The sequence below is a fragment of the Danio aesculapii genome, chromosome 3, assembly GCF_903798145.1.
Source record: "Danio aesculapii chromosome 3, fDanAes4.1, whole genome shotgun sequence".
NCBI classification, from domain to species: Eukaryota; Metazoa; Chordata; class Actinopteri; order Cypriniformes; family Danionidae; genus Danio; species Danio aesculapii.
In genome coordinates, this window is record NC_079437.1 from 35923116 (window position 1) to 35946878 (window position 23763).

Here is a 23763-nt window from a genome sequence, read left to right on the forward strand (position 1 = left end):
GCCTCACAGCAAGAAGGTCAGTTGGGTCAGTTGGCGTTTCTATGTGGAGTTTGAATGTTCTCTCCGTGTTCACCTGGGTTTCCTCCGGGTGCTTCGGTTTCCCCCCACAGTCCAAAGACATGGTGTATCTGTGTGACTGAGTGTGTATGGGTGTTTCCCAGTACTGGCCCACACGGAAATAACCTATATAGACATATGTTTTAATATAGGTTTTGATATAGGTTTTTAATATATGTGACATATTTAAAATTGGTCGTTTTCCTGTTATATGCACATATATGTTCACCTATATGTTTACCTATATATTAGTAAAATTATTAAAATCCATAACTGCTAGACAACATAAATAAAATGTAGAAATTTAAATTTTTTAATTTACTTAAGAACACTCAAATAGTACAAGAAAAAATATAGTACAAGAACAAAAATAAGGCAAAAAAAAAAAAAAAAAAAACGAAACAGAAAAAAACGAAACAAAATAAAAAAGACAAACCATTCTTTTCCACTATCTTCATACAAGAAAGAATTGACCTTGTAAATGTTTCAGGCAAACGTGTAGACTTCATAGCTTTCCATCTCCTCTCACTTATTTGCCATAGTTAAATTCCATAACATGCCAAATACATGTGATACCAATTTCAAGTGTTCGCACATACATCTGTTTTTTGCATTGTTTTTAGTTAGTTCTAGTTATTGTCATGATAATAGAAAATATGAGCTAGGCATCATGTATGACAGTTGCCAAAGTGAGATATGAGCTATATAGGAGACATATCTTGTATGTACATATAGGGCTTATATAAAGAAGCAACACAGGAGAGTTATATGACCTGTATATGCAACTTAATTTTGCCTATATGTGGCATATATACACATGCAGCATATATATTATCATAAATATGTATAATTCTGCATATAGGTTTCATATATCCTCATATAAGTTTTTCCATGTTGGGGGTTGCGGCTGGAAGGGCATCCGCCGTGTAAAACATATGCTGGAATAGTTGGCGGTTCATTCCGTTGTGGTGACCCCTGATGAATAAAAGAACTAAGCTGAAGGAAAATGAAAGAACTTACCCTTTTACTTGTGCTAAACCTGATTAAGTTTGAGACAAAAAAGTAGTCACTTCGTTTTTCCAATGGAAGACAATGGTTACAAGTTTTCAGCTTCAAAGCCTCTTTTTTTATTCAACAGAAAAATGAACTCAAAGGTTTGGAACCACTTTAGGGTGAGTAAATAGTGAGTAAATAAGCTTATTTTTGGGTGAACTATGCCTTTACGTATGTCAGTGTTTAGCTTTCAAAACAAAAACAACAACAACAACAAAAAACTCTAAAAAACGTTATTTATTTAATCCAGTGATTGAGTCAAACATATTTGGTGATTTGTTGGGTTATTTTTTTTAACCTTTATTAGGTTATTTATTTAATAACTCAATCAGTTGGGTTAAATATTTGGTGCTTTGTTGGGTTATTTTTTAACCTTTATTAGGTTTTTTATTTAATAACTCAACCAGTTTTGGGTTAAAAATGTTTAATTTCAACAGTCACCTGATTTAACTGACACAGAACAGTTGTATTAATACGGGTGTGTAATGTTGTTGTTTTTTGTATACATGTTTTGTTAGTATTGTATTTGTAAAATTTTATTATATTTTACTATTGTTTTAACTTAGTTTATTAAATATTGAAATGTAATTTATGTAATTCAACAACTCATGAATAAACATTTTATAGGGCACTTAATATGTAAACACACTATAAGGAGACTATAAACAAATACTGGGTTAAAAAACAAATTAATCAAAAGCTAGAGCATATGCTGAGTTAACATATTTAAGCTGGTGAGATTATTATTGCCTACTTACTTAACCTAGGTAATTTCCTAACTTGTTTTTTTACCATTTAAAAACCACTTGTCATGTTGTCGTGGGTGACGTTCGTTACGTCAGTAGTTAAATCGATGAAGCAGCAGCGCCCTCTATGTGTGACCACATGTGTGGCACTTTTCCCCATCACCATAACACACAGCAGTGGTTATGAAACGGCGGCAGTGTAAACCCAGCACACTTAATTAGACCTTTCCTGGGGCGAATGGGTATTGACAGTTTTTGCAGTTTAGACGGTTCTGATCCGTTGTGGGTGAGTAAACAAACATTTCTACCTTCACGAATTATATTTTTCCGACGATATGTTGTTTTGTACAGATTGCCCGGGTTCGCCGGGGTTTTGTTTCACAGCATGGCTGTGTGTCAAAACATAGCGAGCTGACTACCTAGACAGCATTTGGATCGTCCTGGACGGCATTAAACGGTCTTTTGGGGGGTCATATAAATTCCCGGCACCAGTTATGTTTGTAAAGAGTACGGGTTAGTTTGTTTTGAATGCGCTGAAACACTGAGTAATGCCGTCTAGGTAGGCAGTTCACTAGTATTGAGACGCAGCCACGGTTGCTAAGCTAACCGGTTAGCTACTCCGCAAACTACCATATATGTTTATACCTATATGGACTTTGGGTTTGTTTTGTTAGTATTTCTCTGCGAGAGCCTAATCGTCGCATATAAAGGTGATTTATAAACAGTGACACCTGCTCAGTGTTTGTCTTTACCACAGTGTAAACCTTAAGAATTGAATTGTCACTGCTCTGTCTTGTTTTTTGGTTTGCTAACTGAATTCCCCTCATGCCAGACAGTTTCCTTTTTTTACTAGAGAACATGTGTAATCATTTTTTTCCTATTTAGAAAAAAGGAAACTTTGTTTATTTGAGTTGCAAGATCTGACAGGTCATTGGATTAGGAGTATTAGTTGGGAGTGTGACATGTTTAGACAGTCAGTTTGTCCTTTAGGATCAGAAGGCCAAAACATTGAAATATGAATCACTCTGGCAGGTGACTGCATACCAAGAAAGTCTGCTGCTTTTCTCGAAAAGCTCTCAGCTTTTTTCATCAAGTAGGAAGTCATTTTTGATCCAAAACTTCAATGCAGTGAAAGATTGCCTGGTTTGTAAAGACAAAACTGTTTTGAGTCAACCAGCCAGGGTCAATATTTAAAACCCTCTGAAGAACATGTTCCAGTCAAGTTTACCACAAAATAATAGTTATCATTATTATTATTATTATTATTATTAATATTATTTAATAATAATAGTTAGGGCTGGGCCGAGAAACTATTATATCGAATTGCAATCAAATTTATTTCAATGACAATGCCAGTCACACAGCAGAAATGTGCAACAACGGGAATCTGAAAGTGTGTTGATATTAGAGATGTACCAAATTTTCGGCCACCGAAAATTTATCGGCCGAAAATATGTTATGCCATTTAATGGATCCTCAAATTTTTTCGGCTTCAGTTATTGTTAGGGTACTCTTTTAAATGTATAAGAATTAACAACTTGTATCGAAATAAATATCATTATCGTTCAATATGGAAAATATTTATTGCCTAGCCCTAATAATAGTAGTAATAATAATTGTAATATTAGATTTTTTATCAATAAATTTTAAAAGGTTATCATAGTAATTTTATTTAATATTTAATATTATTCTAACATCGATTTTTATTTATTTATTTATTTATTTATTATTTTTTTTTCTCCATACTTTTTTATTTAAGAAATTGAGCAATATTTTTGTTTCACAATAAATGAGAAAATAGATAATCAAATACCTCCATTAGGCCTGTCACAATATCTATTTTTGTTGTACGGTATATTGCACCAAAATATATTGCGATAAACAATATTATTGTCGGTTTAAGACAGTTTTATGCCACTCATTATATAATGCCAGAATGACAATATAATATCACCACAATGCAAGTGCAATATTTGAAATAATATATATTTAATTGAATTATCGTCATTCTAAAAATGTAATAATTAGGCATTGGAATAAGAATGTGAAAATGCATATCCTAATAAATAATAATAATAATAATAAATGTTAACAAAAAAGTGCAAGGTAAAAAGTACCAGAGACTGTGATATCTGCTACCAGATTTATTTTTAGTTGTCAAACACCCACATGAAAATATACTCTAGTAATTTATAGTAAATACTACAGTGTTTTTTAACCCTACTGACACCTCCAATCGAGAGAGAGAGGTTGCACAATCAGCTAATGTTGCTAGAATAGTTTTTTTATGTATGGATGATATATATTTCATTTCCAAAAATGATTGAGGTCGTGTCCATGTGTTGTGCGAGAAGTCAATATATTGATCATTGCGACATGCCTCACCTTTATGACATAAAGAATACAAATTTAAATATCAAATTGTAATATTATTTGAATGAATTCAACAATGTTGTTAACTACATGTTTTATGTTAAAATTTCATTATTAGCACATATGTAAAATAAAAATGTTATTTACTTTTATTATATTTTCACTTTTCATGTTTTTATGGGGAGTTTTACATTTTATTTGTGTCATTGTCCTTTAGTCCTTGTGGATCTAAAAATCGAAGTATAAATGTACTAATGTATATTATACGGAGTATAAATGTAATGTAAAGTACTTTAGAGTATAAATGCGATGAAATACGATGCTCTTGACAGCTTTTAAAAGAATCATTAGTGTCAACATAAAATGTTGATATTGCTGTTCAGAAGCATTTAACTCAACAGCTCAAATGTCAAGCAAATCACATTTCATGTCCTGTAGTTGAGCAGCCTTTTATTTATTGATCTGTTATTCTCATTTATTTATTGATCTATTTTTCCTCCTCCAGAGACAGCAGGATTATGGGAAGACATGCTTCCTGCAGAGAACGAGATTAGATTTTCTTTGTAAGGAAAGGTTTAGTTAATGTTTTAGATGTCACTACTTAAAGGAGACTCTCGGCTCTGCTCTATTGCGTAGAAGAAAAAAACCATCCTTGACATTGGTTCTCAGAAAGCTCCTCTCAGAAGTCCTGAAGTGTTTGTTCCTTGCACACATCATTAGGTCTTTGTGTGTTTTACTACTCGTCTGAGATCACCTTGTCCACTTCAGTAATTGCTTTGTTTCCATGGAATTTCTGGAGATGTGGAGAAAGGAATGAAGCCCTCTTGTCTTGTTTTCAGGATTGGAACCGGACATGGCAAACACACAATCCAGACCTGACCCCATGTTTCCAGAACACCGTGCTGGTTTGGATACCCTGCCTCTACCTCTGGCTTTTTGCACCACTCTACATCTTATACCTCAAAAGCCATGATCGCGGATACATATGCATGACCCACCTCAACAGAGCCAAAACAGTGAGTACAGTAAACAACCCTGTTTGCGTGTTGCAGCCTGCTTTGTGAATGTGTTTCCTGATAACTCTGTCAAGGTCAACAAGGGTTTGAAGGTCATGTGACTCTCCTCCACCAGGTTATCGGGTTTACCCTATGGCTTATCTGCTGGGCAGATGTTTTCTACTCTTTCTGGGAAAGAAGCCACGGGGCTACAGTAGCCCCAGTCTACCTAGTCAGCCCCACAATGCTTGGTGTTACAATGGTGAGACCCGTTCTTTCACAAAAAGAAGTGCTGAGCTAAACTGCTTTATTTGTAATTTACTTTGCATTGATTTCATATTCAAATCACATACATGTGTTTTCCTTGAAGCAAGGAAATGGATTTCCTAATAGATTGAAGCATAGTCTGCTCATGTTCATTTATGTTTTTCAGTTGCTGGCTACATTCTTGATCCAGTACGAGCGGATGAAGGGAGTCCAGTCCTCAGGCGTGATGCTCAATTTCTGGCTGATCACCATAGTGTGTGCTACAGTCACCTTTCGCTCCAAGATCATGCACGCAGTGAATGATGTAAATATTACTCTTGTGTAAAAAATTAAGTTAGATTTTTACTCTTGTGAAAAAAATGTAAGTTAAATTTTATAATTTATTTGTTTTGTAATATATGCTATTGTTATTATTTTAAATAATTGTATAGTTTTTAGATTTATTTATTTATTTGTTTGTGTTTCTAATTATTATTTTGTTAGCCTCAACAAATCTGCAAGTTATATACCGATAACAATCTGCAAGCACAGTATATATCAAAAATAAAAATCTGTAAATCAAAGCAAAAGCAAACTGCTACAAATAAAATGTAACGCTGAGATAGAAAATTGCGTCTACAGTCAAAATTATTAGCCCTCAGAGTTTATGTTTAACAGAGCAGGTAATTTTTCACAGTATTTCCTATAATAATATAATATAATCCTATAATAATGACTAGAATAAAAGCAGTTTTAAACAATATTATTAGCCCCCTTAAGTATTTTTTTTGATTATCTACAGATCAAATTTCTGTTATACAATGAATTGCCTAATTAACCTAGTTAAGCCTTTAAATTTCACTTGAAGCTCAATACTAGTATCTTGAAAAATATCTAAGCAAAGATAAAATAAATCAGTTATTAGAAATTAGTTATTAAAACTATTATGTTTAGAAATGTGTTGAAGAAAAATCGTCTTTGATTTAAACAGAAATTGGGGATTTAGATTTATTTTATTTTCATTGTGAAGTGAATGAAACTGAAAAATGTTTATTAAACTGAGTATTTTTATTATTAAATGCATATCAATAAATATTAAAGATGAATGCATGCATTTCGAATACGAATTTTTGTATATATTTTATGAATTTCTTTTATTTCAAATTACAAAATGAATATAGTTTTCTTACTAATATCTTAATTTCACATTCAATACATTTTACAGTCACTCTTGAGTGAGAATGATTTAATAAAACTAATCTAAACTGTTTTAAAATTTAAAACTGTAAAAATCTAATTTGTTTTTCATCACTCAAAAGAGTTATGTTTCCGGATCTATATACTTTTTTTCTCATGTAGTGAACTTAATGGGGTTCTGTATGTGAAAACTTGGGCATGAGTAAATAGTCATTTGTTTTAGATTCAGTATTTTCATAAAAATGTTAAATGCCTCTGTTGCTTATGTCATTTTGGCTCTGGACTGCAGGACAAGCCAAATTTCTTGTCTGTTCCTACACTGACAGCTAATTTTCAGTTTCTGTAGAAGGACGTACAGTATTACATTGATTGCAATATCATTACTATAGCACCCAATAAATAAGTACTAACAAATCACTCATATTTTATCAATTGCAAAATTATAGTTAGACCTAAGTGGAAATTTAACTAAATCAGATTTCTCTGTAATGTGAACAACACCTTAAAATATTGTTTGGTTTTTCTTATAGCCTGCAAGTGTGGGTGTGTTCAGATATACCACCTTTTACATATATTACACCCTGCTGCTCATCTCCCTGATCCTGGCTTGCTTGTCTGACCAACCTCCACTGTTTTCAGAGGTCGTCAAAGACTCGGTTAGTAAACTTTGCTTATTTTTATCCAGATATTGTTGTTCTATCTCTTTAACCCTCTCTCTTTCTCTCTCTCTCTCTCTCTCTCTCTCTCAAATGTTGTGTTTGGGTCATTTATAAATATTAAGTATGTTTGGAGTACCAAGTGTTAAAATGATCTATGTAGCTATTTTAATTTTAGAAACATAAAAAGTATACACTACCTGACAAAAGTCTTGTCATCAATCCCAGTTGTAAGAGCATTAAATAATAACATGACTTCTAGTTGATCATTTGGAAAAGTGGCAGAAGGTAGATTTTTCAGATGAATCATCTGTTGAACTGCATCCCAATCATCACAAATACTGCAGAAGACCTATTGGAACCTGCATGAACCCAGGATTCTCACAGAACAAGTCAAGTTTAATGAAGGAAAATCATGGTTTGGGGTTACATTCAGTATAGGGGCATGCGAGAGATCTGCAGAGTGGAATGCAACATCAACAGCCCGAGGTATCAAGACATTTGTTCTGCCCATTACATTACAAATCGCAGGAGAGGGCAGATTCTTTAGCAGGATAGCGCTCCTTCTCATGCTTTAGCCTCCACGTCAAAGTTCCTGAAAGCAAAGAAGGTCAAGGTGCTCCAGGATTGACCAGCCCAGTCACCAAATATCAACATTATTTAGCATGTCTGGGGTAAGATGAAGGAGGAGGCATTGAAGATGAATCCAAAAAATCTCGATGAACTCTGGGAGTCCTGCAAGAACGCTTTCTTTGCCATCCCAGATGACTTTATTAATAAGTTATTTGAGTCATTGCAGAGATGAATAGATGCAGTCCTCCAAGCTCATGGGAGTCAAACAGAATATTAATTCTTTTTCCACTGCACCATGACTTTATATTCTATACTGTACATTATTTCTGTTTAGTCACAAGACTTTTTTCTAAGCAAAGTCAGACCTTACTGTCCTTATTAAATAATTAAAAATCAAGGCATGATCATATTTTATTTTGGTAAAATAAGCGTAATCTAGAGGCCTCTGCCTTTCATATAAGCCACTTCTGATACCAAATGATCATCTAGAAGTCAAGTTATTATTTGATGTTCCTAAAACTTGGATAGGCCACAAGACTTTTGTCCGGTAGTGTATTAATCTCTTGTCCTGTGTCTCACCCAACTTTGAAACTGGAATTTAGTTGATAAAAATAATCACATACTCCTGCTGAGAAACCATTTTATTGTAAAACATTAATTATTTATTATATATATTTTTTATCTTAAATGAAAGTTTTTCACTGTAATATTAGAAATGAATATGTATTAAATTAAATATCTCTGTAGGATTTATACATTTCAAGAATGTCATTCATTCTGGTTAAAAGGTGCTGGCTCTGTTTAATACACTCATTAATATATCTATATGTACTTACAATAATAAACAATATTTGAAGTAAATAATTCCATCTCCTTTCCCACACGTTTACATTTTTAGATGGCATTTCTGACTGTTTTATAAATTTTTTGTTTATAGAATCCATGTCCAGAGTCAGGAGCTTCATTCCTGTCAAAAATCACTTTCTGGTGGATCTCAGGGTGAGCAAAAATTCAATTTGTGAGCAAAAAAACTGTAGAGAGAAATAGCGTGGTTGTTTGCATTTTTTTGGCTCATGAAATTTCTTGATCCCGTTTGTTCAGTCTCTTTCTGTCTTCTATGTGCTATCTGTCAGCATTCAAAAAGTCCTTTTGTTACTTGACGTTTGTTCCTTTCTTTCACAGATTGATGGTGAAGGGTTATAAACAGCCTCTGGAGGAGAAGGATCTGTGGTCACTTAACAATGAGGATAAGTCTGAGAGAGTGGTGCCACAGCTGGTGCGCCGCTGGGACCAGGAATGTGTTAAGGTCAAAAGGTCAGACCCGAAGAGTTAGATATTTAACAGTTTTCTCAAAGAGGATAAAGACTGTAGATTTGCTACAAAAATGGCTAATCCTCTGGCTGGTGTATGTGTTTTGTGTTAGGCCTGTAGACAAGACCTTGTACTCTCCAAAACGATCTACAAGAGGAGAAAAGAAGGACGGACAACCAGTAGAGGAGTCAGAGATTCTGCTTGCGAAAGCCCTTCAGAAAACTGGCGAACCATCTCTCTTTTTTGCCCTCTGCCGGACATTCGGACCATACTTTCTCATCAGCTCTCTGTATAAGATTATACATGATGTCTTGATGTTTGTTGGACCAGAAATTCTCAGGTATGAATCTACAGCAACAACATGAGCTATTCCTGCCTTTCTGGTTGTAATTGTTCCTGTCTTTGCTGGGTTCAGGAGCAATAGTGGTCTACAGGGGAAAGGCCAAGCCTTGCCTCAGCGTTTTCATAGTCATGTGGTTAGAAATGACTTTAACTCAGTAGGAAGGCCTCGATGTCAAAACAACAGCTGTGGCTCTTAAAAGAGTTCCAGTGAAGAGTTAGTTTTGGCATGCTGAAAGTCGTGCCATCAAATTGTGCACTGGACCATGTTTAAATCTGCTTAATCTCTTGAAAATAACACTTGAACTCACGGCAGAGAGCCTTTAACCAGTTTGCCTACTTTTCACACACTTGAATCCTGGATAATTGCATTCTGCTAGCGGTGAAAAGGACTGACATACATGATCAGTTTATACACATTTAAATGTGCTCTTTTGTATCTTAGGCTGCTGATCCTGTTTGTGAATGATTCAAGTGCCCCCACCTGGCATGGCTACTTCTACACCGCCCTGCTGTTTGTTTGCACCTGCTTGCAAACACTTATTCTTCAGAAATATTTCCACGTTTGCTTTGTGACTGGTATGAGGTTACGCACAGCCATAGTTGGTGCTGTATACAGAAAAGTAAGTGTAGTTTTGATTGATTGATAAAAATGCATGACATGCATTAATAATGAAGCGAAATGAAGTAATATGAATATTTTTTTCTCTTTATTTTTTGACTTTAAAAAAGAACAAATAATACATTTGTCCAATATCAGTGTGTAAAGAAAATTTGTTCTCAGAAATGTAATTGAATTGTTAATGAATTAATTCATCAATTTATTGAAGTTTAAAAATTGCTTACTAATTCAGGGTTCAAGCTAAGGATTTTTTTCTACTGGCCCTATCGAGCCAGTGATCTAGATTTTTACTTGCCCTACCAAAATTTTCCATGTCCCCACCAACAATAAAAAGAAAAAGCTATTAATAGCTATTTATTAGCCACATATTTTAAATAATGTGTCAAAAATAACATTTGTGAATCTAGAGTTTAAATATTTTATGAATGTTAATATATATATTATAAGCAAAATTCAAAGAGTTATGCTACCAAAACAAGCAGTATTGAAAATGTGCAGGTATTTTATTGTGGTTCTAAACTATTTTACAAAAGGTGGCTGACCTGCCAAACCGATGGCAAGCAAATTGCTGTGACCTTATAAGTGTCTGCTTCTAAGACGTTAGAAAAATATGTTTTTTTTTTGCCTCATATTTTGATGCTGCTGTACTGGCTGTTACCAGGTTATGGAAAGAAATAATGTGCTCACAACATCCAATCAGATAAGAGGAACCGCAAAGCAATGTGGTGTTTATAACTTCACAGAGAACATGGCATTTAAAGGCTTAAAAGCACAAGCTGTTTCTCTATTCTAAGACCACTTTTGCACGCAATTGACAAATAGTCGCAGGCAAATTAAACTTTAGTGATCCCGATTTTACCAATCGGGCCAGTAATGATCCTGTCTACTGTCTTGAGCATCTCTAACGGTGGCCCCGGGCCATCAGGCAGTCCTTATTGTTGGGCCCTGTAGTTTAAATTTGGCATCTCATGTTCACTCAGGCTGTGTTTAATTAATCAAATATTTTACATATTGTGTAAAAAAAAAAAATAAAAATAAATAAATAAAAAAAAAAAATATATATATATATAATTAGAATGTAAATTAATTTTCTATTTGAATATATTTTAATGTAAAATATCCCTTTATAAGTAAAGCAGATTTTTTTTGTCTTTACTCTCACTGGTCCAAAACAAACTGTTCTGATGCTCAAATCTATTATTGCAGTGTTGGAAACTGTAAAATTTACATTCAAGATGTAACTTTATTTAAAATATTTTTTTATCGTGCATTATTAGTGTCTTTATTGTAAATTTTAATCAATTTATATCTATTCCTTAATTTTTTAAAGGCCTTAGTGATTACCAATGCTGCCCGGCGAACATCCACAGTCGGAGAGATTGTGAATCTGATGTCTGTAGACGCGCAGCGGTTCATGGACCTCATCACCTATATCAATATGATTTGGTCGGCACCATTGCAGGTTATCCTGGCTCTGTACTTTCTGTGGCAGGTATGTAAAGAGATTTTGAATTGTATAAACTGTGTGTTTGTTTCATTAAACATCACTAATACCTGTATTATTTTCCCTCTCTTTTTTTAAAATCAGAATTTGGGTGCTTCGGTGCTTGCAGGAGTTGCCGTGATGGTGCTAATGGTTCCTCTAAATGCAGTCATTGCCATGAAAACTAAAACCTACCAGGTTTTTTGAACCTCTGTTCCTGCATGACAGGTTTACTTACCTCAAAATGTTATTAATCAGATCATGTTTGGTAATCTGAGGCACTCACCCACAGGTTGCCCAAATGAAAAGCAAGGACAATAGGATCAAGCTTATGAATGAGGTGCTGAACGGCATTAAAGTGCTTAAACTCTACGCATGGGAACTTGCTTTCAAAGGCAAAGTATCCGCTATCCGAGAGAGCGAATTGCGTGTGCTGAAGAAAATGGCTTACCTTGGTGCTGTTTCCACCTTTACTTGGGTTTGCGCACCATTTTTGGTAGGTGGCACCTTTGTGCGTTTTATCATACCTACAATTTTTTAAGTTTGCCTGTGGTTGTGGTTACATTTGCATATGTCTTGTTTTTTTTTTGTTACAAAGGTTGCTCTCTCCACGTTCGCTGTATATGTTTTAGTGGATGAACACAATATTTTGGATGCTCAGAAGGCATTTGTTTCTCTGGCTCTATTCAACATTCTTCGGTTCCCCCTTAATATGTTGCCCATGGTAATCAGCAGCATGGTGCAGGTATTACAGTCTCTCTCTTATTAAAGCTGTGTTTATACCTCAGAATGTGGTCAACATGTTCTGAAGTGGTTATTACCTCGGTCATACAGTTGAAGTCAGAAGTATTCCCCCTTCTGTAAATAATTTTTTTTTTTTTTTAATTTCCCAAATGGTGTTTAACAGAGCAAGGAATTTTTCACAGTATTTCGAATAATATTTTTTCTTATGGAGGAAGTCTTATTTGTTTTATTTCGGCTAGAATAAAGCCAAAATTATTAGTCCCATTAAGCAGCATTTCTATAAAATGCAATATCGTTATACAATGATTTGCTTAATTACTCTAACTTGCTTAATTAAGATAGTTAAGCGCTCTCTTATTTCACTTTAAGCTGAGTACCGGTATCTTGAAAAAAATCTAGTAAAATATTATGTGCTGTCATCATGGCAAAGATAAAGTAAATCAGTTATTATAAATTAGTTATTAAGACGTCTGTTTAGAAATGTCTTGCACATTATGCACAGCTAGTGCATAATGGAGGAGTAGAGAGCATGACGCTGTTTCCTGTGACGCTCCAGGGACAGACGAGTCTTCGTTGAGGCCCAGCCTCCGGTGTTTAGACTGCAGCTCTGCACAAGACGTTTGGCCAGTGGAGAAATGGTCGTACCCATCAGAGCCTGGTTCTCGCAATGTTTTTTTTCTTCACTTTCGCCAATTGGTGAAGTTTTTTTTTTTCCCTCACCACTGTCGTCACTAGCTTGCATGGTTCAGGATCTGTAGAGCTGCGCATCGATGGATTTGCTCTTCAGTGTTTGGACTCTCAGTAGTGATTTTTAAACCACACTGAACTGAGCTAAACTGAACTGAACTTAAACTTTAAAAGCTGAACTACACTATTTCAATTTACTATGATCTTTTATGTAAAGCTGCTTTGACACAATCTACATTGTAAAAGCGCTATACAAATAAAGGTGAATTGAATTGAATAGTGTTTTTCAGCCAATGATAAACTTCCGGTGAAGGTTTTATGTGACTATTTTTAATTTCAATTTAAGCATTCATTTGGTTGTTAAACCGTAAAAAGAGACGAAAGACTGTTTAAACACAGGCGCCATCATTAGCAGCAGGCTAGCGCAGAGATTCCATTGAAAATACTGAGGTAAAATTAATTTCCATATTTTAAAGACATGGCGCAGAAAGATATAATTTAATGCAATGCTTCTTGTTTGGTCTGATACCAACTTTATATTAGATCTCATACAGGCAGTGAAGTTTGCTGTTTTTTTTTACAGAAAGAGATCTTAAACGAGGCGATTTAAAAAAAAAAAAAAAAAAAAAATTATTTTATTATTACTTTTTTAATTATTTATTTATTTTTTTATTTATTTCTTTTTTTATGTGTATATATATATTTTTTAACCAGATGGCAATTAACTGGAAGCCCTGTGGTTGGCTGACTAAAATTAAAACTCTGTTTGCATATACCCCATTCTGACTTCAACTGTAGATCAAGTAATGTGAAGAAGTGTTGTCTGCATGGTTTTCCTTTTTTTTTTTAATAACTTGCATTGCTTTCTTCAGGCCAGTGTGTCTATGCAACGTCTGCGTGTGTTTCTGTCCCATGAGGAGTTGGATGATGACAATGTGGAGCGGCCAGCCATTTCTGGATGTATGTATATTAATTCAAAATCACTTCACATTTTCAATCAAACAAATGTGTCAAGTGTGCTGTTCATGTTTAACTTTCAAAGCCCTGCAGTCTCAAAATAGTTTCCACAGATGGACATAAAACAGCATTGTATGAAAGAGCAGCACAGCTGTATGACAAATCTGTGGGTTTAAAGACATCCCATGTGTTTTGATGTTCACTTGAGAGACTTCATTGTTGTCTCCTGCTCATTCAGCTCCTGACAGCATCAGGATTAAAGATGGAGCTTTTAGCTGGTCGAAAGATGACCCCCCAACTTTGAAGAGGTAACATCAATTGATTTGTGTGTAAAGAATGATACAAATACTAGTATTACAACAAATAGCATCTCATTTAGTGTTATAGAGTATTAGGGCTGGGAATTGTTTGGAATTTTATGATTCAAGTGTTTATTTTATTCTTTAAAATGCACGTTTATCCCACAGTAGTTACTCATGACTATACAAATACAATATCTTTGAAAGACATTTGAATGTTTCTCATTTTTGAACAACAGTTTGTTTCAGTAAAACAATGTTATGGATATATAGTGAACTCAATGATAACATGTTGATTTAACATTGGTTTAAGTTTAACTGCTTAAGGCCTTGGTATAATTTAAGCAGAACAGTACAACAAAATGGTGTGACATAACTTTGAACAAATTTAATCCAGAATAATGTTTGCTTCATAGGACATATTTCATAGCATTATAATGGTCCTGTTTATGTCGCTTGCAAAAATGCAAAAGTCAGTTTAATGTAGGTGTAGTTTTAGTAAATATAACGTTTATGACAATATTTTTTCTGCCACATTAAACCATTTATGTTTCAGATCATCAATAAATGAATTAGTTTTTGGTAAATTGTTATGTTCTCAATTCCCAGCCTTATGGAGAACTCTGCACAAATGTAACTATAATACATGGTAGGCATTTAAATCACTTGTAGTACTGACACTCATTGACATTATTGCGGTTACACCGAGCAGAACCAGTGAAACAGGCTACTGAGGACATGGCAGGCAAGTACATGTGCATGGACTCCATTACAGGAAAAATGTCAAACCCCAGAGGAATTGTAATCTGGTGAATCTACATTGATGTTAATGAGAGGGATGATGAAATTTGGGTCGCCGTTTTCCTTTCAATCTTGATTTCTGCCACATCTACTTCAAATTATGGATTAAAATGTTTAATTTGTCTTGCATCATTGCTCATTGTTAATTCAGTTGTTAATATCAGTGCACTCTATTATCATGTGAATGAAGAAATCATAATGAATGGAAGAATAGATGAACAAATGAAACTTTTTTTTTTTTTCTTACAATGCTGCATGTGTCCACAGGTGTTTAAACTGTTAATTCTTTGTATCTGATTTAGTCCTATTCTCTCTCTCTCTCTCTCTCTCTCTCTCTTTCTCCCTCCAGGATCAATGTAAGTATCCCTGAGGGGGCGCTGGTTGCTGTGGTGGGGCATGTGGGTTCGGGGAAGTCCTCTCTGCTTTCAGCTTTGCTAGGAGAGATGCATAAGCAAGAAGGATCTGTCTCGATCAAGGTACAGACTCAGACCTTTGTCCTTGTGCTTCCTGTTGAATTTCTTCAAAGTGAAGTCAGCTGGAATGATTTTGTGTGAAAACAGTGTCTCTTTGAATGGAGTGCTGCATTGTATTATAGTTTAATAGAATAGATACGGCTTTGTAAAAATAAATACAAGACCATTTAGAAGTTTTCTGGATTTGCCAATAATAGGTACATGTTCATTTGTGTTTTATTTTATAAAGCACAGACAATAAATTTAGCATTTAAAAAATTTATTTGCAGAAAATGTCAATTGAACCTGAAAACACGCATGCATGCATATATATAAATCAGAAATTGGACTTGAAATTCTTGTTTTTTATTTGTCCCTTTTTTCCTTCAATGACAGTAGCACTCAAGCTGCTTGAGCTTCACATGATTTGAAAATGATCCAGAAAGAGTCTTGTGCCTTATTAGAAACAAGAACATCTGACCATCACATGATCATTGTCCCCAATTTTTTTAGAAATAGAGTTAGAAGTAAAAGTTCCCATCTGTAAACGTGCCATTTATTTTTAACCCTACTTTTTCTTTGTTTAGAATTCAGACATTTAATATTAAAGTGAACAATGCTAAAGATATTCCTTGATATGATAAAATATCAGATTCTCAAAGTATCCACTTATGTTGAATGATAAAGAGAGAGGTTGAGTGTCTCACTATGTCTTCAGGGCTCTGTGGCTTACGTGCCTCAGCAAGCATGGATCCAAAATGCCACTCTCAAAGACAACATTTTGTTTGGACGGGAAACCAAAGACAGCTGGTACCAGAAAGTGGTGGAGGCCTGTGCTCTTCTACCAGACCTTGAGATCCTTCCTGGAGGAGATTCAACTGAGATTGGCGAGAAGGTAAGTCAAGTCTTAACCAACCATGATAGATTAAAGAAGGCAAGTCTTAACCCTCCATAGTAGATTAAAGTTCCATTTCTAAAGATTATAAAGATATAACCATTGTTTAAAATTGTTATTCCGTAACATTTTATTCTTCATTTCAAGAATAATACATGAGTTATATTTAAAAGCCATTTTTACTTTTTTTTTTTTTTCATGCACTGAAATAGAAACAGGTTTAAAACATTTTCTACATCTACAGGCTTTCTACATTAATTCTTCTATATATTCTCAAGGTTTTTACAAAGTGTTGTATATGTATATTGTTTACCTTGTTTATTTAACTTTCCTAAAAATGTGGAAAAAAAATATTTTGTTTTGTTGGATTTTAAACCCAGCTTTATCAATGTTCAGATTTCTGTCCTGAGAAATATATGGAAAATATCATTTTTTTTTATTATTTAATATGTCATTTCAATATGTAATTACAGCATGAAAACCTTTTGATAAAAAAGTAATGTCAATTAGTCTTTAGGAGTAGTGTCAATTGGCAATTAAATAGACATTTTTTTAAATCAAATGCTTGATCTTATCACAACATAAGTCATGTCATAGCGATATATAGCACAATACAGTACCATTTCCGTAAATTCAATCAATTATTAGTTTAGATATGTAGACCACATGTAAAGGACTGTTTCTTTTTATGTTTTAAAGCATATACTTATGTACTCATTCTTATGTTATATTTCTCACTTTATTTTGAACTTTAGGGCGAATGTTTGATTAAAAATGGAGAAATGTAAAATAAATGTTAATAAAATATGTAACACTTTGAAAACTAATAATTACAGCCAGGGCCAGAGCAAGCTGAACTGCCACTCTAGGCAAAGGACTATCCCGCAGGGGGTTGTGATAGTCGCGGAAATCTTGCTAAGTGGGGGGGCGGGGGAATGTGTGTAAATTTCGTGGAGATTACCCCCCTCACTATTATACTGGCCTAATATAAAAATATTGCTAATATAAATGAAATCTTTGTTTATGATTGAGCATAATATGAAACGCTACAGTGTGTTTTTACAGTAGTCATATCGCACAGCCCTAAATTTACCTCTGTTTCTAGGTACAGATGTGTCTTGCATTGAATGTGTAAAAAAAAACAGTCCGTTAGGTTAATGATGTGATCTTGTAATCTCAGGGCGTGAATCTGTCTGGAGGTCAGAAACAGCGTGTGAGTGTGGCCAGGGCTGTGTACTGCAACTGTTCAGTGTATCTGTTAGACGACCCGCTCTCTGCCGTGGACGCACATGTTGGAAAACACATCTTTGAGAAAGTCATCGGACCTCAAGGCTTGCTACAGGGCAGAGTAAGCCCATACCATTTGCATTATTCCATTAAATCATAATGGATCTCTAATAGATAGATATGTCACCATCACACATGCTCCACTTTCAGACTCGTGTTTTGGTGACCCATGGTCTGAGCTTCCTGCCCCAGGCTGACCTGATCTTGGTTATGGTGGATGGAGAAATCACAGAGATGGGCTCCTACACTGAGCTGCTGGGCCGGCAGGGTGCCTTCGCTGAGTTCCTGCGCACCTACACCAACACTGAGCAGGAGGAGGGGGAGGAGTCATTGGGAGGTGAGCAAACGTCTGAAGCGCTTTCATGCTTTCACACATCTGTCCAGTCTCAAAGCCACTGCTGCTGAATGATTCCAATTGTTCCCATTGTGTGAGATCTGTTCCCCCATTTAATCCTTGTGTGGAGATAAATCTCTTTTTGTGTTTGTCTGTATGTCTTCATCTCCATGTGTTCCTATTTTTTATGTCCCCTCTGTTGGCTCTTCAGAGGAGGGAGGGGAGGCAGAGGACGAAATGGGAAAATCTGAAGGTTTGAGGGTGTAATGGGTCCCCGGGCTATAGAAGTTCAATAGGTCTGCACGTACTGCATGTTAGAATAGGGCTTGTTATTATGCAGGTCTGAGGTGCAGTATGATATTTGAAGTGCAGACTGAATTAGTTCTTTAGTACTTCCCCATAGAGATGGGAGAGACTAAACTTTTCAAAGCTTTGAAACAATAAAACCAGTTGCTTCGCTAAATGATTCACTGTTTTGAAGCATTCGAAACACCACATTACATGGACAGCTGCTGGTCAGAACTGTGAATATGCAACAAAAACTCAAATCAAATCATTAAATATCATATTCATAATATCAGATTCAAATCATTAAATATCATCTCCACAAAATATATTTTCTTTTAACAATTTTCAAGGTTTTTCATTTCTGGACTCTGTTAAACAGGCCAACAAGAGACTATTTAACTAGTATTATTCCTTTTCACTTTACACGTTAAACGTTTACAAATTTGGAAAACTTATCCAATCTATAGTAGAAACCATGAATCCTGTTCAGTTATTAGCCACTGGTGGCAATCTTAGTGAACCCACAGGATTCATGCATATACTGTATAAAAATATGGATGTAGTGTCCATGACATCATCCGTAGTTTTCTAAAGAGCACAAATGAAGATACAAGTCGCTTTTTAAGGTATTCATAAAAGAATTGCAACAATATTTTGAAACACTAAGGCTAGGAAAACATGATCTTGTCATGCCCAATTTAAAATTCCACTGTAACATCAGTACATTTTGAATTACTTACACTCTTAATATTTTATTTTAAGCGTTACTTTATATGTATTCCTTGTGTAACAGATTGTATTTCTTTTTTTTATGAATATTGTGCCGGTTGATATTATTATTATTTTTTTTTTCAATTTATTTATTTAATTTTTCTTTACTGCTTTATCCCCCTGGCTTCCTCTATGTTCCTTCTATAGTTCACATTGTTTCATTATACTGTAATAATAAATAATTATTGACCATTTACTGTTCAATAAAAAAAAAATGAAGATACAAGTGGATGCAGCCAGTCATTGCTATCTTTTTAGCATGTCACCGGAACGGTTGAGCATAACTCTCGGGTAATTAAATGTATTTAGATTGATTCAGTTTAGTTCAAGTTTATTTGTATAGCACTTTTCACAATAATTACTGCGTCAAAGCAGCCTTACAGAAGGTGCACAATTACAGCATTACAATCAAATTTAAAAAGGTTAAGGTCATTAGTTAACATAACTAAGTTATGTTAGTTGCTTATAACTTCAACTAACTAATTAGTAACTAAGAGATTTACCAGTTATTATACGGTATATAAACATAGTTCAATTCATCTTTATTTCTATAGCGCTTTTATAACGTAGATTGTGTCAGCAGCTTAACATAGCAGTTCTAGTTAATTGAAACTGTGTCAGTCCAGTTTTGATGTAATGACGTTAAATGATCTATGTACTATAACATGGAAGACAGGAACATGAAAGAAACATTCATAAACCAACTAATATAATCGCCTTAATCATATTATTGCCTTATTTAGATTAAGGTAAATAGTGATTACTGATGTCTATCTAAACATAGTCAATGTTAGTAAATACTAGGCTATTTATGAAATGTAGGCATAGCATTGTATGCAAACATTTTTATTTTTTTAACTGAATAGTTTTTTAGTACTAGGCTGTTAACGTTTTTTCTGCGGTAAAGATTGGCATTTTAACAAGGGGAGTTTTGGAGCCAGCCTCAGGCAGCCAGTCAATGACTTGCAATTTTAGTCACTTTCGTATTGGCTTTATGAGAGAGTCCAGGATGTTGCCACCCAGTGGAGAACTATTGAATTTAAGCGATTTAGAAACAGTAATGATGTAACAAAGCCCTTTTTACTGAAATCCTGTGACCTTGGCAATTCTATACACAATCTAAATCACTGATTCCAAACAAACTTTGAGAAGGTTTCAAAGCTTCATAAAACAGTGTTTCCCAATCCATTTTCATGATGTTTATGAGTAACAAACTTCTCTCTCCTTTTAAAACGGGTCACATCGCTTTCTGTTCACATCTTTTGTATGTACTTTTTTTTTTTTAACTCAATATGGCATCAAAGGCGGCATCTAATATACAAATTCATATAAAAAATGCAAAAGACATTGCAAACAACTAGGTGGGCTACCTTAAAATTCACTATCAGTTAATTCTTCTGTTTGTACGGATGCGATGAGACCAGTTTTCCTGTTTCTTTGTGTGATTTCCAGCATGAAGACAAACTGGATTGTAGCTCACAACCCTTGATTTACCTAGTACGCATCCTTGCTTTAAGCTTTACTTTGGTAGAGTAAATGGTTGCCTTTTTTATAGTACTCTAGGGAATAAGATCCCATTTATACTCTGTTGAAAGGTGAATTATATAACTGACTAACTTAATATAGATACAAAATTATGCAATGAGTTTAAGTACAAGTTTTGGGATTGTAATTTTTTTAATGTTTCAAAGATTATTAACTCTTTACTGTTTTAATGTATTTAACAGTTATTCCTGTAATGTAAAGCTGAACTTACAAAAATTATATTACACCATCCTTCAGAAATCTTTTAATATGTGCCTATTGTAGTAAGCCATTTTTAGAATGCCATTGATGCATTTTAGATTAGATTTTTAGATTAGGTTCAACTTTATTGTCGTTACACATGTACAAGTGCAAGGCAACGAAATGCAGTTTAGGTCTAACCAGGAGTGCAATAGGAGCAAGTGCAGGATATAGGTACAAGTTATAAATTGCAGTTATAGAAAAACTATGGATAATATTTACAGATTGATGTACTATAATCATAGTTAATACAACCTGTATATAATGTTCAGAGATTTACAATAGATGAATAAATTTACAGGATTTTTAGGATCCCTTAGTAAATAAAAGTGAATAAAATGTACAAAATCCTTTAGTGAATAAAACGTACATAAAGACAACATTCATTTGAAATGGAGTTTCAAACGATATGGTCACCTGACCAGCTTAATAAAAACAAAAATGTTTTCAATGTTTAAAAATGTTTAGTTGTTATATTTAATGTCTTCAGTCACAGGCTGCTTTCTTTTTTTAAAGTTTATAAATCAAATCATCTAAAATATTGAGTAATAATTTCTTAAATTTGTTTTAATTAAATTACTTGAAAATATGGTGTCAAATTCACACACAATAGTGTAAATGTAGTAATTTTATTTGATATAAGTAGGGAAAGCTCTTTGTTGTGTGCTGAACACTTGCATTCATGATTCTCTTAGCATGGTGAATACAATTTAAAATGTCTGGTCATCAGCAATCTTTTCACTGTAACAGTTCATCATTTGTCTGATTGTGTGTGTGAGGTGCTGGACTCTGTTACAGTACTGTCTGCTGGTGATTTTTCTAAACTTAACTCTCACCTCTGAGCCTGAAATGTTGTTTTACCTTTATTCATTTTTACCGAAATTCTCATTTCAATTGGCAAGAGGTGGTGTTGTTTTTAGAAGCAAATGATGCTTTTTATTTCTGTTTTTAATATAGACATGTTTGTGCTGAACTGCAGTATGGCTGTGGAATGGAATGAAGCATGCAGGTAGATGTGTCTTATTTATATCTGGTTTAGTAAGTGTTTTCTATTCCACAGATGCAGTCCCACGGAAAGGACTTGAGAATGGAGGCCCTGCTGCCCTATTGAGGTGAGGGAACGTCTATTTATTTACTCTGGCTTGTTTTGAAGTAATGAATGAACATTTTGTTTATCTTGAATTAATTTGATTTGTAGGTTCTGTCATTACTTATACATGCTTTTCAGATTGACAGAGAAGTAAAAAACTAAAATCAAGAACACAACTATACAATTCTAGTGCATCAGATCTTGCATGGTGTACAGTAGTGGCCAAAATTGTGAATCCATGTTGCTCTCTTTTGTTCAAACATATTAACGTTATGCTGATGTAGATTTTCTAAGCTATTCTATAGTCTATGCTTGAGTAGTGGAAAACTTTGGGTAACGCTTTAATAAGGTGTTTTTATTACACTGGTTTAATTTACATACATAAATGTATAGTTTAAGGACACTATAAAATAAAGTATGACCAAACTTTTCTATGTCATCCTTGTTTCAGTTGATCGCTTCATTATAACATAAGGAAACGCGCTTAGGGAGAAATACTCCAGAGGTTTGCCTTACGTGGCCTTACCAATGAAATATTAATTCCAGATTTTGCTGCAGTTACTCTAATTTTAAGTTATTTATCATATATCGAACTGAAAAACATGTCTAACCCATAGACTGTAAAATATATAGACGTAGTATCCGGGACGTCACCCATAGGTTTCTGAACTGCAAAAGAAGCTACAAGTTGGCGTGGCCAACCGTTGCCATTTTGTTCGCGCGTCATCGCACCCACGGCGGAATACCAAACAAGGGCAAAGAGGCGGAGAGTGAGCGGAGCTACAGACACCTGCTGGCACTTTGCTTAGACCTGGCTCAAACAGACTTTTCTTTGGGAGATACGCTTGATACTTTATTACCTGCGACTCGTTTGTATTCTGACCACATGTGCTAGGCTGTACACTATATCTATAAAGTGTTTAGACTTTTAAAAACACTTTTGTAATACACTGAGCCACTAAGCAGTGTTCTTATGACGTTTTTCTACAGGAGGAAAACGCAAATTACTTCCAAACACTTCAAATATAGTCTGTGTTAGTAAATGCAAGACTATTGATGAAATCCAGGCATAACACTGTATGATAACGCTTCAGATGACTGTTCTAGAGCCTACAGCTAATCAATCTGTCACATTCTGGAGTGCTTTTCTGGTCTAAAGAAAAATATTAATGATAAATGATCTTAAATAAAACACACACATTTATAGAGATGGTATACAAGTATATAACTTTACTCACATGGGAAATGGAGGCCACGTGAATGGTTTGTGAGCACAATTAAATGCACACAGCATCCCATATCATCTGATAATTGTAAGAAATAAGTCCAAAAGGCAGCTGACTGTGTAAAGCCACATAAAACAGAACAAAAGTACGATGAATATGCCGAGATCAGTGGCTAATCTGCCGTATTCAGCTGAGGTGAAGTGACGGCGACCAGCGATACAGAGCTGTCACTCAAGTGGCCACGCCCTTAATTATGTAAACTTAATATAACCTAATATAAAGGAAATGGATGAGTTATAAAAAAATTCTCCCCCCTCACAGTTGTCATGGAGGGTAATAATAGTTATATAACCCAAAATCGTTCTTTGTACCAGGCTGTAAACACCTTTTTTTCTGCTGTAAAGTTGCCCATTCTAACAGTGGGCTCAATTGCTATTTGCTCTATTATGGAGCCAGGACTAGCGGAATTTTGATGAATTGCAGTTTCAGTTACTTC

The 23763-nt window shown here is 34.5% G+C and overlaps 1 protein-coding gene across 2 annotated transcripts in view; it reads left to right on the forward strand.

Moving 5' to 3' along the window:
* The first annotated feature begins 2019 nt into the window (after positions 1–2019).
* The window catches only part of abcc1 (ATP-binding cassette, sub-family C (CFTR/MRP), member 1), a 31684-nt gene continuing 9940 nt past the window's right edge, over positions 2020–23763 (forward strand). Inside the window, exons 1-21 of one of the 2 annotated variants that reach the window (XM_056453900.1) lie at positions 2020–2142; positions 5069–5245; positions 5361–5486; positions 5658–5795; positions 7198–7323; positions 8834–8895; positions 9079–9210; positions 9320–9547; positions 9992–10169; positions 11499–11660; positions 11757–11849; positions 11944–12147; positions 12250–12396; positions 13955–14042; positions 14278–14347; positions 15489–15615; positions 16310–16486; positions 17667–17834; positions 17924–18110; positions 18319–18360; positions 22012–22063. In XM_056453900.1, the coding sequence (XP_056309875.1) occupies positions 2095–2142; positions 5069–5245; positions 5361–5486; positions 5658–5795; positions 7198–7323; positions 8834–8895; positions 9079–9210; positions 9320–9547; positions 9992–10169; positions 11499–11660; positions 11757–11849; positions 11944–12147; positions 12250–12396; positions 13955–14042; positions 14278–14347; positions 15489–15615; positions 16310–16486; positions 17667–17834; positions 17924–18110; positions 18319–18360; positions 22012–22063 (2732 nt within the window). In that variant the 5' untranslated portion in view covers positions 2020–2094. The remainder of the gene's footprint in view (positions 2143–5068; positions 5246–5360; positions 5487–5657; positions 5796–7197; positions 7324–8833; positions 8896–9078; positions 9211–9319; positions 9548–9991; positions 10170–11498; positions 11661–11756; positions 11850–11943; positions 12148–12249; positions 12397–13954; positions 14043–14277; positions 14348–15488; positions 15616–16309; positions 16487–17666; positions 17835–17923; positions 18111–18318; positions 18361–22011; positions 22064–23763) is intronic. The other variant, XM_056453899.1, reaches the window with a different exon arrangement.